Genomic DNA, 18,259 nt, shown 5'->3' with positions numbered 1-18,259 from the left:
ATGTACGAAAAATAAAATTTATAGAGGTCAAAATGTAAATTATCAAAACTTATATGGTCTCCTTGAAATTTACCAAAACTGGAGGCCAAATTACCAATTAATTGAATTTTCAAGAACTCAGAACTCGGAAGTACAGGGGAGCTGCTCAGCTTCTAGCTGCAATGGATCAGTGACGATTGAGGAACGCACGGAAAGAACGGGAAAAGTTAGAAGATGGATGCCTTGAAAGCCTCATACGGCGACGTTTCTTCTGATTCTGACTCGGAATCCGATCCCACTCTTCCTCCGCCCTCCACTTCTACTTCCATCGCCGCGGAGACATTCACGCCTCTGCCGCCGCCTCCTGTCTCTCTTCTTGACACGCCCAGTTCATTGGGTAAACTTATTTCTCAACCATAATTTACATACTTAGCTTACAGAACCGCGTGTAAATGCGTTTGTGCTATGTTAATGTGTTACTCTGTAGCTGCTCACCAAATGTTCGATCTTTTGTCCGTGAAGGTTCGTTTGATTACTTGCAAAGCAGTCAAGTCAATCGAGTTAGAAGCTTCCCTCATGTAGAAGGCAATTATGCTCTTCATGTTTACATTCCAGGTAAATTTGAAGAATGAATAGTAAGTATAACAGATAAAATGGGACAGATGTAGTACTTCATCTGTGTTATACATAATTTATTGATGACAGTTTAGTAAATAGTAATAGCCTTCAGGTTATGTGGAGTATCTTGATTTGCATTGTCATTTTCAACTGAATGGATAACTTTGGAAATGGAATACATACAAAGAACATATTTTTATGTTGTTTAGTCATCACAGAGAGATGTTTATTGGTTTTGATACTGAGTTTGCCATTATAGTTCATATACCATCTGCATCGAGGAAGGAGTTGGCTCAGTTTTTGGAAAGGGTCACGGCTCTTGTTCCCGGTCTTAATGTTGTTGATGTTGATGTACCTTTAAGTAGTTTGGTGAGAGACAACAGTAAGCTTGAGCAAGTTGCCTTAGGTAGGGAATTTCATATAAGTTTGGGAAGGACTGTTCCCGTTCGTGTACACCAGATCAACTCAATAGTCTCGATGCTTCGTCAGAGGCTGCAATCTCAGAAGAGGTATGGCGGTGGCTTCTGTGATGTGATGTGTGTGCGTGTATAACAGTATATGCACCTCAGCTTATGATCGATCAACGTTTTTAAACTTCTACAAATGTCTAAACCCTTGCTTTGGAACGAAAACAGGTATTGGATAAATTTCGACAAATGGGAGATTTTTGTGAATGATGATTGCACTCGCACTTTTCTGTCGTTGGAAGTTGTCAAAGGAGGCTTATTTGAGGTATGACTGACAGCCTGTAATAACCTAGTTGATTGTTTAGTTTTGTTATATCTTTAACTGGTTTCATTTGACTCTTGAAATCCCAACCTATTTGCTTTTGTTGCCTCTCTTTTGTTTTACTTTTGTACAATTCATTCGCAAATATACCCCTTCAGTTTTTACCCTTGCACTACTGTTGAGTGTTTTTCAGAGTATCAACAATACAAATTCAATCTTAGCTTCCTATTTCTATCCTGTCTTGATTTCTTGACAATTTATTGCATACAAATTAGGAGGAAATTAAACTTATTTTGATTCTCGTGATCTAGATAACAAAACAGATTCAAGCTGTTAATGAGGTGTATAGGCTTCACAATCTTCCCGAATTTTACAAGGTTAGATCAGAGAACCAAAAGCTCTATCTTCTTCTCTACCATTTATCCAGCATTCATAATTTTGGTTAACACTTTTCTTATTATCGCACAAACATAAATTATTGCACGTGATTGCAGGATCCACGCCCGCATATATCCATAGCTTGGGCATTAGGTGACATCAGTGATACATTGAAGAGGATGGTAGAAGAAGAGATGAAGAGATACCTTGTTGGGAGTTCACAACAGAAGCCCATATTTACAACCAAATTTAGTAGCATTTTGTGTAAGATTGGCAATAAAAGTTATGAGATTTGCAAATTTCATGGAGAGTAATTGTGTTACAGCTAACAGCATTGGCATTCTTCCCCCAAACAACATTAGCATTCTGATTGTATTATATGATGATTAAGTATGCTTGCTGAAGAAATTATGTTAGAAACTCTGAATCTTGATGTCATATGTCCAAATCACATGATTTTTTACGGTCTTTGAATAGTAATTTTAATCTATAGTTATTCAATATACATATACCTCTACTTGGTGAAATAGTTGGTTTATTAGTTAATTTTGACTTATTTGGTCACTAGTAGTTGTTTAATTTGGTTAAAAATTAATAATAAGTGTTTGGTTGATCAACTTAATGTTAAAAATTCAAAAAGCTGCTCAAACAAATTTTTTTAACTAACTTTTTGAGAAAAGAATTATACCAAATAGTGATCAACTAAAACTTAATTTACCAAACATTTTTTCAGAACCAGTTAATGTTACCAACTAGTTATATCCTCTAATTCAATCAGCTAAACTTTGTGGTTACTACTTTAGCTAAGCCTTCTTAGTTTGAGTTAGTTAGCTATGGATAATCTAAACTAATTTATCTCATTATGGTACTTTGCTGGTTAAGATTAATTACAAGGTGAGATTTACTCGGTGCACGCCCTTAATTAGATAATGTCAATGAGTTTATCTCGTTAGATAGTAGTTGTGGGTTTCTATCGTTATCCAAAAACAATAATTATTCTTAAAAAAACAACTCTAATCTCATGAATACCTCACGCATGCATCCAACCAAGCACCAATCGCTGCCATGAAATCATGAATCCATGACAGGACCACATTGAATGAAGTTTCTTCTCCTTAACTCTTATCCAGAACCCATAATATTCTACCAAGAAAACAACCCTAAATTATAGTCTACTGCTAAATAAATACTAATAAATAAATATGCAGAAGAAAATGTGCAGTCCATGGCCACATTTTCAACAGTAGTCTCCCAAGTCCCAGCCAAGTTTCTACGTTTGAAAGTGAAACATGCAGTGGTCGGTTCATGATAAACCTTAAAAAATGTAATATATTATCGAGAAAGAAGAAAAGAATATTATTATGTGCACTAAAGTGCAAGCCGAAGTCTTGGTCGTTACCTCAATTAATTCTATATTGTTTAACAATAATCTTCAAAAAAATTGAATCGCATATGATTGGTTTACTTATTTAAAATGGTAAGAAAATGAATATTCAAAAGTCAGTGGGTTGAGGCCTTCAACAAAGGGCAAAAGATCCAATATTTATTTGAATGCAATTAAAAATATTATGTTTGTGTCTAAGTTCTGAAGACTTGAAAAACAAAAATTATGTTTATTGACCATAAGGTAAAGGTAATACTACACTTCTCAACTAGTTTATATTAAAGTTTTGAGAATTTCTACAATGTCAAATTAATTAGGTGTAGGCATGTCTAATTATATCAGATACATAATTAAATTTAATTAATTATAACTTACAATGAGACACAAGGCCTTGGATGTCAGATACATATCATGATGACAATAGCAAATGTAATTTTTATTGTGTTGGTTTAAATTTAATTATATATTATGTGTTCGGGATTTGGGAACTAATTTAACATACGCAAAACAACTTATTATATTGGTGAGACATTTAATAAAATCAAATTACATAGAAGTTAGATTTATCTCTTAGTAATCTACAAATCTAATTTATTCTTTTGAAATTAGTATTCCCAATTTTTATTTCCAATTCCTTTATCTTTATTACAATAACCATCAAAACTATTTCTTTAAACAAGTTAAAAATCTATTGTGATGTTAATTACGCTAAGCAACATTTATTTTAACTGATATTAAGTGTCCTTTACTTATTTACTTTAGTATTACACATTGGGCATTGATTAACTTGCGGTCAAGCGGCATATAGTTGTGGCCCTAGCTCCCAAGTGAGAGGTCACATGTTTGATCCTTAGTCTTCAGTAGGTTGAGAAAGTATGTATGAACAAATACGTAAATAACTTTTTATTTTAAAATTACGACGATGTCAAGATATGAAGTGTTTGTGAAGTTTAATTTTCATTATCAGCATAAGAACATGATAAAAACACACAGAAATGACAAATATGTCTTGTTTTAATTACTGTGACGATTTTTTTTTAATAACTAGGGAAATTCATAGCCAAATAGTGTGTTCGGGTAAAATCATGAAATAGTTATTAGTCTGCAAATCACTTAGTAGAAATAAATCAATATTAGAAAATCTTGTGCAAATGGATTGAAAAGGTGTTAACCTTAATCAAACTCGTGAATATGAAATATTTGGCTCATATCAACCAAGAAAAAGAGAGAAAAATGGCATGTAACTAACAAGAATATTCCAAACATCTATATTTTTGGCAGAAAAGCATCCTAGTTGTTGAGCATATAATATATAAATCCAACTATTAGTTTAGACTTTTGAGATTGAGTTTCAATTTGGTATCAGAGCTAACCCCATAAAAAAAAGAGACTATGGTGCTAGAACCCATCAAAAGTAATTGTTAACTTAGCTTTTTAGTTGACATGGAACACACTTTAATTCTAGTAAAAGACTATGAATAATGCAAGAAAGACTCCTATCAAATTCACAATAGTGAAAGTACAATTAAAAAAAACACCATGCATGTATAACATATATATATAAGAAAGATTGGGATCATAATAAAACTATATTCTTACAGACAATTTAACAATTTTGGGCCATTTATAAGTTGATGGTTAACAATGATAAAGTGGCTAAATCTGGATTATTTTGTAGTGGAGATATTGGATGCTATATATATATATTCATGGGGATTGAAAACTCCAAAACATTCTTACATTATTATCATCTAAAACTTGAGATCGTCGGCTTCCTTTAGCACGTTGTACCAAAAAGACCTGTCTTCATCGTAGTCCTCGGAGGAAAGACTCGAGAAACGACGATGAACTTCTTGCTGACGATGAGCAACATTAGGGTTTCCAAATCCACCTGGACTGCTGTTCATAAGAAGAACCTGGTCGTCGTCGTGACGAGGTTTTTCTGCGACCACCTGCGGATGTTTTTGCACCATCACAGGCGGCGGAGCATTGTTGTTGTTCTTGCTCTTGTTGGTCCTTTTCCGGCCGTTCTCCGCCGCCCGTCGTGAGACCGGAACGCTGACGGCTTCCAGGTTCTTCTTTAAGTGAGTGTGGTAGAAATTCTTGATGTCATTGTCGGTTCTCCCCGGAAGCTGTGCTGCCATGGCCGACCATCTACATATACATACAAACCAATTAAGAAACTCCATTAATCTAATTAAGGAAATGCATGCATGCAATAATTTTGTTCATCCTCCCCAGACTTATATAGTCACTAGCTAAAAGTGTGTATTGATCTTACTGAAAATGATAACTTAGCAAGTAAATTAGTTTAAGTTATCCGACCAGTTCAAAGCAAGAAAGACAATAGATAACTTGGAGTCAAATTTATAGCATTATGATTATGAAATCAACAGTGCTACCAGATTGGTTGGATTGCCCTGGTCTTCGATTTGTGAATACATACATGGAGTTATAAATATTATTACTCCGTATTAATTACCTGTTTCCAAGGGAGAGATACATTCTGACAATAACCTCAACTTCTTCGACGCTAAACGGCCCTCTCTTAACGTCTGGCCGGAGGTAGTTTATCCATCGGAGCCGGCAGCTCTTTCCGGTCCTTGCAAGCCCTGCGTGTATATATATATATATATATATGAGAAGAGATCATCAGAAACGGAAGATGATTGGCTAAATTTAAGTCAGCATTAGATCTGTGTATTCATATAACAGTTTAGACTCATTTGATCACTAGTATATATTGACCTGCAAATTTGGGCATTTGGGACCAGTTCCAGATGCCATATTTGGTGATGTAGGAGATCAATCTTCTGTCTTCCTGAGGCGACCATGCTCCCTTCTTCAAATTCACCATCTTTAAAGCCGGCCGGTTAGTTTCTGCACTCGATCTGGATGCCCGGTTTATATATATAGTCAGCAAACTTAGCTATACATATGCGTGTGAGAGAGAGTCTTATTGATTCTTGAATGGATATCTCATATCTATGTAGCTAGTCAATATGCATGCACCAAAACATGAAGCCCCACTTGCCCCGACCCCACAAGATCCAGACCAACTTGACTCCATATCTTACAAATTTCTCAGAGTATTTATACATGCACTATAACACATAACATAACCAATTCCATACTTCCCTAGTATAAAGGTTCCAAGTTTGACATCCAGTAGATACCGATTAATTTTATTGATTTGAGCCAGTCAGCTATAAATTATCGATTAAAATTTAATTAAAATAAATATATACACTCTCGAATAATGGTTACTAATTTTTTTGGTCAAGCAACGATCATGGTCCTTTCATGGATGCAGGTATTTCTCACACCCCGGTTGTTAAACTCTACTTAAATAATCATGGTGATGTGGTGTTTTACATTATTAATTCTCTATGAATTGGTAAGCGGGATCCATATGTTATGATTTATTGCACGTCGCCTTCAAGAAAGTTCTATATACCATTTTTTTTAAATTTGTTATATTAAATTAAATAATATACTCCGTAAGAGACAACAATTGGGTCCTCTCTACTTGTCAACAACCATGCATCGTCACTGTGCCATCCTCATCTTGCTGAGTGCTGACACTCTGATCTCTAACCCTAGAAAATTCTCTCACGAATTAATGTATCGTAATTAATTAGTATATATATAATATTCAATCTTGTAGATCGAGGAAAGGTCACTCTTTTCTTTACTTCCACATTTAGTTATTTTATAAATTTGAACTCTAAATTTTAGAGTTTCTTATTATTTCTATTTCGGAATATGTCTTAGGATATCAATATGTTCCTAATGGCACGTTTTGATCGCCGAATATGCCTGAAATAAAATAGCATTTTCAATAATAGGCATATTTCTTTGTTTGGTAAAAACTTATATTCCCAGGAAAAATGTTTCTAGGAAAATTCCTAGTCCCCCTAGATATTAGGTTATTCCTAAGTTTTCAGGAATAGCCTAAAGTTAATATTTTCTGTTTTGCCCTCAATTAAATCTAAAATTTACATCTCTTTCAAGTTCAAACTCTTCCCACTACTACAAAAATGATATACTATGGCACTTAATAAATAACCGCCGTCTAATATAGTTTGTGATATTACGTAAACTCTTCTCATTATTTAGAACCGCCTTATAAAGTATATATGTAATGTGTAAATTCGTTTTATATGGCAGTTATTATTCGGAACCGCCGTATAAAGTACATTGTAAATGGCTGTTATTATTTAGAATTGCCTTATAAAGTATATATGTAATGTGTAAATTTGTTATAGACGACGGTTATTACTCAGAACCGCCATATAAAATACACTTTAGACGGCAGTCATTATTCAGAACCGCCTTATAAAGTATATATGTAATGCGTAAATTTGTTATAGACGGCGTGTATGTTTATGATTATATGGTGGTTTTTAACCGCCGTATATAGGCAATATACACGGCGGTTCTTTAAAACTGCCGTAACATGTAATTATTTACCTCGATGGCTACCTACACTGCATTTCAAAAATCGCCGTGCATGTGTAAAAATAACCGACGTGGTAGCTATGTTTTGTGGTAGTGTCCGCTTCCACAAGATATTTATCTGATTCTATATATACGATGTGGATATAAACTCTATTTATATAATATGAATATGATTATTATTATTATTATTATTATTATTATTACTACTATTACTACTACTACATATTTTACCAAGAGTATTTATGTTTTTTAAAACATATTTTATTTTTATTTCTTAAATCAATCTAATATAATTCCTAAAGTCTATTCCTTTCGCGAACCAAATAATAAAATACAATTCATATTTTATTAATGGTCTATTTCATTCCTTATGAAATAACATTTCTATTACTTCAAAATTCATTCCTTGAACTAAACATGTTGTAAACACTTATATACTATCTACTTAGAAAGTAGTGTCACGGTTGTTATCATATATGGACAACCATAATTGTTCAACTTAGACAACCTTGATTGATTATTATATTGTCCATTGCAAACAACCGGCCATGATTAGCAATCCGGATAGCCATGACGGCACGGTCAATCTAGATAGGTTGGCTAATGAAGATGTACATTTATAGTTATATATCCAAATGTGTACGTAGTCGTTATTGTCTTGAATCATTTGATTTTATTTTAAAATAAATTTGACTAAAGAAAAGATGTAAAATATACAATACATGTGGCATCCATATAGGTGAAAAATGTTATACTTAGAAAATACAATAACCATATTTAGAGAATTACAATTAACCCTTTAAACAATACAAAGTTTCAATTAGACACTCGAGCTCGAAGAAAATGTGCTATTAAGTCTTTTTAACATGTTACCATAAAGTAACCTGTTAAAAATAGATGATTTAACATCTAACTATATCTTGAATATTGATGTGTTATGTATCCAAACAAAAAATGTAAATTACACTAAGAAAACCTTGTGTGATGAGCTCAACAAAGATGGTATTGTCAAAATTAAATTTTCATATGAACTTTAAGTATTACTGGAAAACAACAACAACAACAATAATAATACTTTTCGGATTTGATAATTAATAAATATTAAAGATGGACCCCCTTGCTTTTAAATAAAAATGAAAGGGACTTTTTTTTTTTTGTTAGGATTCAGAGAGCAGCTCTCGTAGGGAGAATATATCAAATATTTCAAAGTCTAAGGTGTCATTGAGAAAATTGAGGCCATCAATTTTTTAATTTGTTTCTTTTCCACAAGTCACGTGGTCTGACTAAAGTAGACTTTTTCATTGAAAGTCTACTTTACGAATCATTTATCTAAATATATTTATTTTACTCCATTGCTAGAGTATTTTAATTTAATTATCTAATTTACAAAAAAAAAAAAATCATTTTTTATTAAACGGGAGGGGAGAGGTGGATAGAGTCTAATGCCCTATGTAAATTAGTCACGCCCATAGAATCCTCAAGAATCAGACATGTCGTCCCTGAAGGAAGGCTATCATGATTAATTCGTTCATAGTCTTGATTAACACCACTATAAGTTAGGCGGTCGACAACCTTGTTCTACTCTCAAAAGATAGCTTTGTGCTAACCTTTCACTCTTTGCTCTTTCAAAATTGGATATCATCAACTTGAGTCAAAAAAGTACTACGTGTGTAACTCATCTTGCGAACTTAGTCAATAAAAAATTAAAATGAGATAAATTAGTTTAGATTGTGATTCTAACCAGCAAAGAATTGAACCAAGTAAATCAGTTTGCGTTGTGATCCTAACGGTAGATAAATCAGTCTAGGTTTGACTCTATCAAGCAAATGATCACAAATAATTAAGTAAATCAATGTGGTAACTGCGCATGATTCTGAGACACGTAACATGAAAACTTTTGATGTAGCAGTAAGTGCTAGATCCTAACCCACGTTAAATGCTTTAATTTTATATAAAATCAGGAAATAGGAAATAGTTGATGCGTAAAAAATCCATCATATCATTCTAGAAGAACTTGAATAAACTTTGCTAGTGCTTTAATTTAGGAGGAATTGAATAAAACAACCGTACCATTCGTATTTGGGTGATCGATATCGTCCAAACGACTCAACCCTTATAACGCCATTGACGACGACCAATTAATCTAATGTCTAGTAAGAGGCGGGTTATGTTGATTGGTAGTTGTGAAACAATAATATTTAATTTACTGACAAAGACTTGATGGTCGAACAACATAACTATGTCTCTCTTAAGTGAGAAGTCATAAGTTTGAATCTCAGTGTGGACATTGACTTTCTGTGTCTTAGCAGATTGACAAAGTATGTATGAACATATACTATATTGTAACGGAGTTAATAGTACTTAAAAAATAGTCAATTCCATTATCACATTGGTGCCAATCAACATGATAGAATAAATTAAAGGATATTGTTTTAATTTGACTCTAAAATGGATTGATTACTTGACATGCACACTCTACATGTTATGACTAGGTTTGTGATTATATTTCACGAGAATATTGATAGTTTTTTTTTTTTTTGACATGCTTTTCGTGCACGTTAAAATTAAGTTCATTATTCCACTGTGATAATAAAGACATTAGTACATAAGTTGATATTTTACTTGACATGTTCTTTCTAGATGATGATATGACTTAGTCTGCGACTCCATGAGATTAATGACAACATTATAAAATGAGTTGGGTTTTACTTTACATTTGCATGTTAGAGTTAAGCCCATGATTTCGTTGTAATAAATATTTGTACTTGATGTGTTCTCTCTATTTGCTAGGACAAAGTTTAATTTTCAATTCCATGGGAAGTTGGGAACAATGCCAACACTATGCAATCAGTTGATCTTTTCATGACATGCAAGGACTAAATCCATAATCCCATGAGAATAAGGACACTAGCTATAATATGAGATGAGTTTTATCAAATGTTTTAACCATTAACTAATTAAATTAAAATTTATATTTCTAAATCGATCAAACCAAATTATACACTCCTCTATCTCTATATATCTCTATACAAGTTAAGACCAAGTCTAGATTTGAAAATAAGCAGCTGGGGCACTATAAAATGAGTTGATTTTTAAGTTATAAATAATTCAAACAATTCTTTTCCTCTCGTTATCATCATATCATCATTGTCAAAGAGCTCTGATCGTTGATTTGTTCTTACAATTCTTAAAAATTATAATCAGAAAGAGACATATCATCAGATCCCTAACAACTTTCATTTATAGTTTTCAGTATTAAAATATACTCCTACAGAGATTAATAATATTCAAGTAGCATAAATGTCATATTGATGAGAACAAAATAATAGTTCTGAGAATGACATTATTATTGATAAATTCATGATGAATTTTTCTATTGGGGTAAAAACTCATGACTTTCCATAGGAAAGAGTCACTTCGGCACTCGACCACATTGACGTGCATTAATTGTTTTAATTTTAATAAATTTGTTTAAGGTGAGAAATTTAAAAGGTGGATCCGAGTCTACCTTAAAAAGTGAACCCGAGTACACAAAATAATTTGTGGGACTAGCACAAGTGGGCCTCGATCTGGCTGGGTTTTTTTGGGGCCTTTCCTCCTGCTATAGCCTTGTGTTGTGTCATGTTAGGCCAGCCTTATTTTTATTCCATCATTATTACATAGACAATGGTTCACATAGTTGTGTGGACCATAAATAAAAAATACATTTTTAATACTAAAAGTATATTATTTTTATACATAAAGTACATTATTTTAGAGTACATTATTTTATATATACTATGAAATAATGTACCTTCAGTACAAAAATAATGTAGTTTTAGTATAATAAAAATTTACCTTATATTCATGGTCCACACAGCAATGAACCATGGTCCACACAATAATTTGTCATTTCCATTATTCTGTCGATTATTATTGATTTTGATCAATTACGTTCTTATTTACTAAATATTTAATTCTGATTTTCATGTTGAATCAAACACTGCTGAGATACCGAGAATAACAAATTTGTATGAAAAAATGTTTTCTCAACCAATCAGTCAACTAGAACCACACACCAAAACTAATCTTATTCATATCAGGTAACACTTCAAAACTCTCTCTCGAGTAAAATATCACACAAAAGTATGTGTTTTTCCTCTTTCATTCACTGAATTATGCTGACTAAAATAAGATCCAACATCTTATGATAGTGCAAGAGTTTCATTTCATGAGAGAAATCATGTCTGCTTAGCAGAAATCCATGAAGATTACTACTTCTCACGTTGCCCTGAACCATCAGCATGGTTCTGATCTTTCCATGATGCTTGCCATTGCTTGTCGTAAAACGTTGCCTCGTCCACCAGATCTCGCAGGTTATCGAAATCCTGTCGTTTCCTGAACAGCATCACGCCCCCGACTGTCGCAAAAAGCGCAGCCTTGCACAGGAAATTCCCAGCTTGGCCAACGACATCGAGCCCTGTCAGAGCGTCCACGATATAGGACATGAAAAATCCCAGCATTGCAGCCCTGCCTGAATTCAAGAATTGACAGTTTCGCTAATGAGTGTAAATTGTAGTAAGGTGTGGGTATCGAATTCTGTCTCAACTAAAACCCCGAAGTTGCCAAGCACCTTATGCTAGGATAGCATGTAGTGACTGTTCCATATGGGAGGTCATGAGATCGAGCCTCAGTGGAGGCGAATGACTCTTTGTGCTTCAACAGGTTGAGAAAGTATAGATGAACAGATACTACAATGTAATAGGATCAGTTATTAGCCTGATAAACAGGTTGAGAAAGTATAGATGAACAGATATTACAATGTAATAGAATCAGTTATTAGCCTGATACGTTTATATTTCATATGTTATATGCTCAACGATAAGGGTGTTTCGAGTTTTTACCGTTTAGCAGCTCAGCTTCTGGGAGGTGAGAGTGCTTGATCCATGCCCACCATGGTATGATGGAGCTTCTGAAGAGAACTGGTTCCTGATCTGTTGCTGCTTCAGGGAACAATTCGAGATGTTTTCGCCTTCTCGCTTCTGTAAACACGAACACGATAAACGCTTTGAGATTTTGAGCTAAGAGCAAAATCTCCTAAATTTTGTAAACAACCGATAATCATAAACACACATAGGTGATAAATACCTGCAACAATGACTGCATCCCAATCCATTCTCCCATTCTTCACAAACATGTTCAGGTCCCAAGTACCATTTCTCCACCGCTCATCTGAAAATCTCGGAGAGGAACGAGACACCGAGCCTCCACCATCTCCTCGGCTCTCATCTTCGTCCAGCAAACCGGATTTCTCTGTCACTTCAACCACATTCAGCTCGTTATGGTGGCCCTCGACATCTTTAGTAGTCACGACATGGCTTTTTGCCCGCTTTGTCCCTGGAGATTGCAGAGATTTGGCGTGAACTTTACGCCATTGCTTCTTACTGCCATGATAAGAGCTCGAGGCTCTCTGCACAGAAGCTGTAATGCCTAGAGATGACATGGCTGCAAAAATCTATGGATATTTTTTGCAGTCTTTATGCAATAGCCAAGAAGCCCATACTTTGGGATAAAGAATCTGATCTTATCGTTTTCGTTCTTTTTCAGAAAAAAAAAAACAGACATGGCAGCCCATACTGTTTTGCTGCAGAAAAACATTACTCCATACTAAAATGCACAGAAACTAAAAGAGACAGTAAAAAATGGTGGACTTCAAGAATCTGGAATAAAGTCACCTTTCTATTAATTATTCAAAATGAAAATGAATGTCTCGTTTGTGTAGTATACTCCAATTGGTCAGTGAAAAAGTTTCACGATTAATGAAAAATGAAAGAGATCCCGGCTTTTCCACAGCCGGTTTCGACTATATATGATAAGGTACTATGTCAAGTAAAACGAGAAAGCGAATTATGCTTCCCAACCCCTCAAGACGCTAGCACGTGCCACACGATTCACCCCGAGCGTGAACGCCCCCATCCGTAGATTGCAGTTGTGGGACTGGCACATGCCCTTAATGTTCTGGAAAGCCTTTGACATGTACTTCTTAAGCTCCATGTTAACCTTCTCCTCGTCCCACATAAACCCTTGAATGTTCTGCAAAAGAAAGCGAAATAAAATTTTAACTACAATATCTTCGGGGCAATTTCACAGTTTAAGTGTCCAAAAACTCGAAGAAAATGCCAAATTTTCCGGATGAAAGTTTATTGATGTTCTTTTGAGATGTTAAATGATCTAAATTTCGAGATAGGAAGTGTATTGATGTTCTTTTGAGCGGTTAAATGAATGAACATTACCTGAACCCACTCAAAGTAACTCACAGTCACACCTCCAGCATTTGCATATATGTCCGGGAGAATTACAACACCTTTGTTAGACAAAATCTGCACCAGATAACGAGCTTTAGAAAAAAGAAATTTACGCATGCTTGTTTATAAAAGTTTGAACCTCGGAAATAAATTTTAAAAAAAAAAAAAAAAACCTCATCGGCTTCTGGATCAGTGGGGTGGTTAGCAGCTTCGATAATGTACTTGGCCTTGACATCTGCAGCATTTTCTCTACAGAGGGAATCAGAAGAAACAAGAAAAGTTTGTATCAAATGTATGAAAAACGATAAATTCTGTTAATGATATAGTATCAGGTTAACGGGGAGTTAGCGTCTGAACCTGTTTAGGACTCCACCAAGAGCACACGGTATAAGAACATCACATTCGTGTGTCAGCAACTCGTTTGAATCCAGGGCATCCCCACCACTGAAATTAGTTATTACCCCCGTTGTCTCTTTATGCTTGAGGAGAGCAGGTATATCAATCCCGTTTGGATTTCTGACCGCTCCAGTTATGTCACTAACTGCAACTACCTTACCACCTCTCTCGTGAATAAGCTTTGCAGCCCAAGATCCCACGTTTCCAAATCCCTAAAGAGTTCAAAAACCAAAAACGTAGTTGGTACACAAAAACCAAAAACCAAAAACAATATAATGATAAAATGTAAGACATGAAGTTCGTAAAAGCCAACCTGAATGGCAAAGGTCAAATCTTTAATCGCTTTTCCATGCTCAGCAAGTAAAGCTTCGGTGGCAAAAACCACACCACGCCCAGTTGCAGCCTCCCGACCTAGGGAGCCCCCGAGATCCTAACAACAAATAGAATTTTAGATAAGCAATTCATTCTAATATTGTATAAAAAAATTTATTTTTAAATGCTTACTACAATATAACAGAAACAAAACTGTCAGCTCAAAAGAACTTACAATTGGTTTTCCTGTAACAATAGCAGGTGAGTGTCCATGAAACTTCGAATACTCATCCAGAATCCAAGCCATAGTCTGTTGATTGAAAGGCAACGTATAAATTAACATTTTACCGAGGTTACATTTTAGCCACAGGATGAAATTGGCAAAATTTATAGAAAGAACTTATTGTAAAGGACAAACAAACCTGGGCATTAGTGCCCATATCAGGAGCCGGCACATCAGTATTAACGCCAATAAGATCATGAATCTTCTGGGTGAAGACACGCGTAAGGCGCTCCAACTCACTCTTACTTAAATCCTTAGGCGTACATCCAATCCCACCCTTAGCTCCACCATATGGAATATCTGCCACGGCACTCTTCCAGGTCATCAGTTGAGCGAGGGCATTTACCTCATCGGGGTCAACCTTTTATACGTGAAGAGAAGACATCTCAGCATACCAGTTACATATCATAATTCATAACTAAATAAACAACGATAGGAAGCAGAAGCACGGACACGATATTTGACAAGATCTGAAAAATCTTAAAGCAGCATTGGTACATAAACTAAGCAAATCTTAGAATGTATGAGCTAAGAACACCAATGATTTCACTGAACACTACCCAAGTTTGGATGATAATAAAATCAATTGTTCACGTATAGATAATAACAGTACCTTCCTTTCCTTCCAAACCCCATAAAATTTACACAAAACTATTGAACAATTCCAATTAATCAATTCATAATAGTCATCTGCAATTAACTACTATTGCAAAACTTGGACAAATTGAAGACCTTTTAACATTCTTGTGAACCTAAATCCAAAAAAGATCATTCAAAACATATAGCAGAAGATGCAGTGGTTCGTTTAACTGCAAGGCATATAATCGAGTCATTACGATCCAAAGAATGCAGAAACAAATTCTTTTAAAGCGACTAGTGTCGAGTATCGATTCAATAGGTAACACAGCATCAAGTCCTCAGAACTATACTAAGGAGACAGTTAATGGACTACATAGTACATGAGTGTATGAGAATGCAGATTCACTTCAAATTTCTGGGTATAGTAATAGTACACTGAAACAAGGGGCAAATCTTGGAATATAAAACATGAACCCCTCACCAAATTCAAATATTAAAATCAAGAAACAAACAAATCATCAATAAATATATTAATAAGAAGTCATTAAAAAAAACCCTTTAAAAATTGGAATAGAATAACTAAATCAAGAACAATCACCTCAGGATGGTATCTGATTCCTCCTTTCATGGGCCCACGAGCATTATCATGCTGCACTCTAAATCCAACAAAGGACACCAGAGTTCCATCATCCTTTGGAATTGTGCACTCCACCTGATCAAACACCATCATTATCAGACTTTGTCTCTATAGCTAAACCATCAATAAAAAAAAAAAAAAAATCATTGGTTCCTGTTGGTAGATTGTGGGCCCCGCACCCGAGACACTCAAAATATGGTCGGGACACTGGTCCTACCAGATAATAAGTTACTAAATCACCGTGATTTAGTATTATTGGACCGAGGTGTGGGGCTACAGGGCTAAGGGTGAGGGACTTTTTGTGTACAAGCAATAAAAAACGTTAAAATAGGGCTTAATATAATCAAAAGATCTCAACTTTTCCTAATTTCCCCTTTGGGTTCGTCGAAAAGATTCAGAAAAAATCATTACTTTTCGAGCTTTTCCCATTAAAAAGGCACTCAATACTCAATACCTAAAAGCTGAATCGAATTGATTAAAGTATCCAAAAAACCAATCACACAGTACAATAATCGGAAACACATAACCTTAATTTCTCTGAAGGGGATGAGGAGACTCTTCTCGATTTTGGAGTCGAGACCAAGAATGCGAGCCGCCTGGCGAAAGTTACGAGTGGTGGCTGCAAGGGCGTTCATGACAGGCAAATCTCCGACGAAAAGAGAGAGAAAAAGACAGCAGATCAAAAGACTCCAAGGAAACAGGACGATACAAAAAGGAACTGTGATCTATGAATTTCAGAGCAGCAATGTTATATATTTATATATATGGAGAAAAAAAATAAAGAAGCAAAGATTGTAAAAATATGGTAGGTCTGACGGGGCTATGACAGTGTTAGATTTGAACAATCTGAATTTTTGGTCTTTAAGGCGTCGGCGGATATAGGTACGCGGCGACTGGTGGGTAATTTCTTGTCCTAGACAAAATAGACAATCAATTTTTATGTAATATACGGAGTATATATATACATATATTGTTGGATTTCTCAAACAAATATTGTATATAAAAGATATTTTTTGGCATAATAGGAAAGTTTATAAGTAACTTACTACAAAATAAAAGGCTAGGTTTTCAAAAAGATAAAAATAAAAGGCGATAAAATATTCTTTAATTTATAGAAAAATATTCAAAATGAGTGACCGGATGGAACATGATTTTCTTACAAAGAAATTACGGCTCAATTTTTGTCAACGTTCTCTCGGTGGAGCCTGTCGCACTATCAGATAGAAGTGATTTGTGACTTTGTGTGCTATTATATATAAGCGAAATTTTATTCATTACACACTATCAGATAATAATTGCGAGTTTTTATTGTCTCAAAAAAAAAAAAAAAAACTAGTACTACCAATTAGGGGGGAAATTATGAGATGGGATCAAAAAAGGAATGTAATGTTAATCTTTTTTTTTTAGTACTTCTCCTCTTTCATCCTTTCCTATTTTTTTTTTTTTTTTAAAAAAAAAAAAAAAAACTAGTACTACCAATTAGGGGGGAAATTATGAGATGGGATCAAAAAAGGAATGTAATGTTAATCTTTTTTTTTTAGTACTTCTCCTCTTTCATCCTTTCCTATTTTTTTTTTTTTTTTAAAAAAAAAAAAAAAAACTAGTACTACCAATTAGGGGGGAAATTATGAGATGGGATCAAAAAAGGAATGTAATGTTAATCTTTTTTTTTTAGTACTTCTCCTCTTTCATCCTTTCCTATTTTTTTTTTTTTTTTAAAAAAAAAAAAAAAAACTAGTACTACCAATTAGGGGGGAAATTATGAGATGGGATCAAAAAAGGAATGTAATGTTAATCTTTTTTTTTTAGTACTTCTCCTCTTTCATCCTTTCCTATTTTTTTTTTTTTTTTAAAAAAAAAAAAAAAAACTAGTACTACCAATTAGGGGGGAAATTATGAGATGGGATCAAAAAAGGAATGTAATGTTAATCTTTTTTTTTTAGTACTTCTCCTCTTTCATCCTTTCCTATTTTTTTTTTTTTTTTAAAAAAAAAAAAAAAAAACTAGTACTACCAATTAGGGGTGAAATTATGAGATGGGATCAAAAAAGGAATGTAATGTTAATCTTTTTTTTTTAGTACTACTACTCTTTCATCCTTTACTATTTTTTTTTTTTTTTTGAGAATTCATCCTTTACTATTTAGAAATTTTCAAACTAATATATTTTTTTTCAAAAGCAAACTAATTTTATTTAATTAAACATTGTTTCCATAGTGGGA

The 18,259-nt window shown here is 34.1% G+C and overlaps 4 protein-coding genes across 4 annotated transcripts; 1 reads left to right on the top strand and 3 right to left on the bottom strand.

The window, feature by feature from the left end:
• Window positions 1-116: 116 nt before the first annotated feature.
• LOC115999791 (U6 snRNA phosphodiesterase) lies at window positions 117-2,178 on the top strand. The gene is made up of 6 exons (XM_031239696.1): window positions 117-376; window positions 502-594; window positions 857-1,106; window positions 1,233-1,329; window positions 1,638-1,703; window positions 1,821-2,178. Exons 1-6 carry the CDS (start codon window positions 214-216, stop codon window positions 2,016-2,018), a joined length of 867 nt encoding a protein of 288 aa, XP_031095556.1. The 5' UTR covers window positions 117-213; the 3' UTR covers window positions 2,019-2,178.
• Window positions 2,179-4,718: 2,540 nt separating this feature from the next.
• On the bottom strand, window positions 4,719-5,949 carry LOC116000484 (transcription factor MYB4-like). The gene is made up of 3 exons (XM_031240573.1): window positions 5,837-5,949; window positions 5,571-5,700; window positions 4,719-5,242 (listed from the first exon to the last, which is right to left on the bottom strand). The coding sequence occupies exons 1-3, from the start codon at window positions 5,943-5,945 to the stop codon at window positions 4,840-4,842; spliced, it is 642 nt and encodes a 213-aa protein (XP_031096433.1). The 5' UTR covers window positions 5,946-5,949; the 3' UTR covers window positions 4,719-4,839.
• A 5,591-nt stretch (window positions 5,950-11,540) lies between these two features.
• LOC115999174 (light-harvesting complex-like protein 3 isotype 1, chloroplastic) lies at window positions 11,541-13,101 on the bottom strand. The gene is made up of 3 exons (XM_031238969.1): window positions 12,677-13,101; window positions 12,433-12,570; window positions 11,541-12,062 (listed from the first exon to the last, which is right to left on the bottom strand). Exons 1-3 carry the CDS (start codon window positions 13,029-13,031, stop codon window positions 11,803-11,805), a joined length of 753 nt encoding a protein of 250 aa, XP_031094829.1. The 5' UTR covers window positions 13,032-13,101; the 3' UTR covers window positions 11,541-11,802.
• Window positions 13,102-13,249: 148 nt separating this feature from the next.
• Window positions 13,250-16,916, bottom strand: LOC115999173 (glutamate dehydrogenase A). The gene is made up of 9 exons (XM_031238968.1): window positions 16,568-16,916; window positions 16,002-16,115; window positions 14,964-15,185; window positions 14,777-14,851; window positions 14,543-14,659; window positions 14,191-14,441; window positions 14,007-14,082; window positions 13,822-13,908; window positions 13,250-13,621 (listed from the first exon to the last, which is right to left on the bottom strand). The coding sequence occupies exons 1-9, from the start codon at window positions 16,673-16,675 to the stop codon at window positions 13,436-13,438; spliced, it is 1,236 nt and encodes a 411-aa protein (XP_031094828.1). The 5' UTR covers window positions 16,676-16,916; the 3' UTR covers window positions 13,250-13,435.
• Window positions 16,917-18,259: the final 1,343 nt, after the last annotated feature.

Source organism: Ipomoea triloba, chromosome 12 (assembly GCF_003576645.1).
Source record: "Ipomoea triloba cultivar NCNSP0323 chromosome 12, ASM357664v1".
Lineage (NCBI taxonomy): Eukaryota > Viridiplantae > Streptophyta > Magnoliopsida > Solanales > Convolvulaceae > Ipomoea > Ipomoea triloba.
This window is presented reverse-complemented; position numbering and strand designations above follow the sequence as displayed.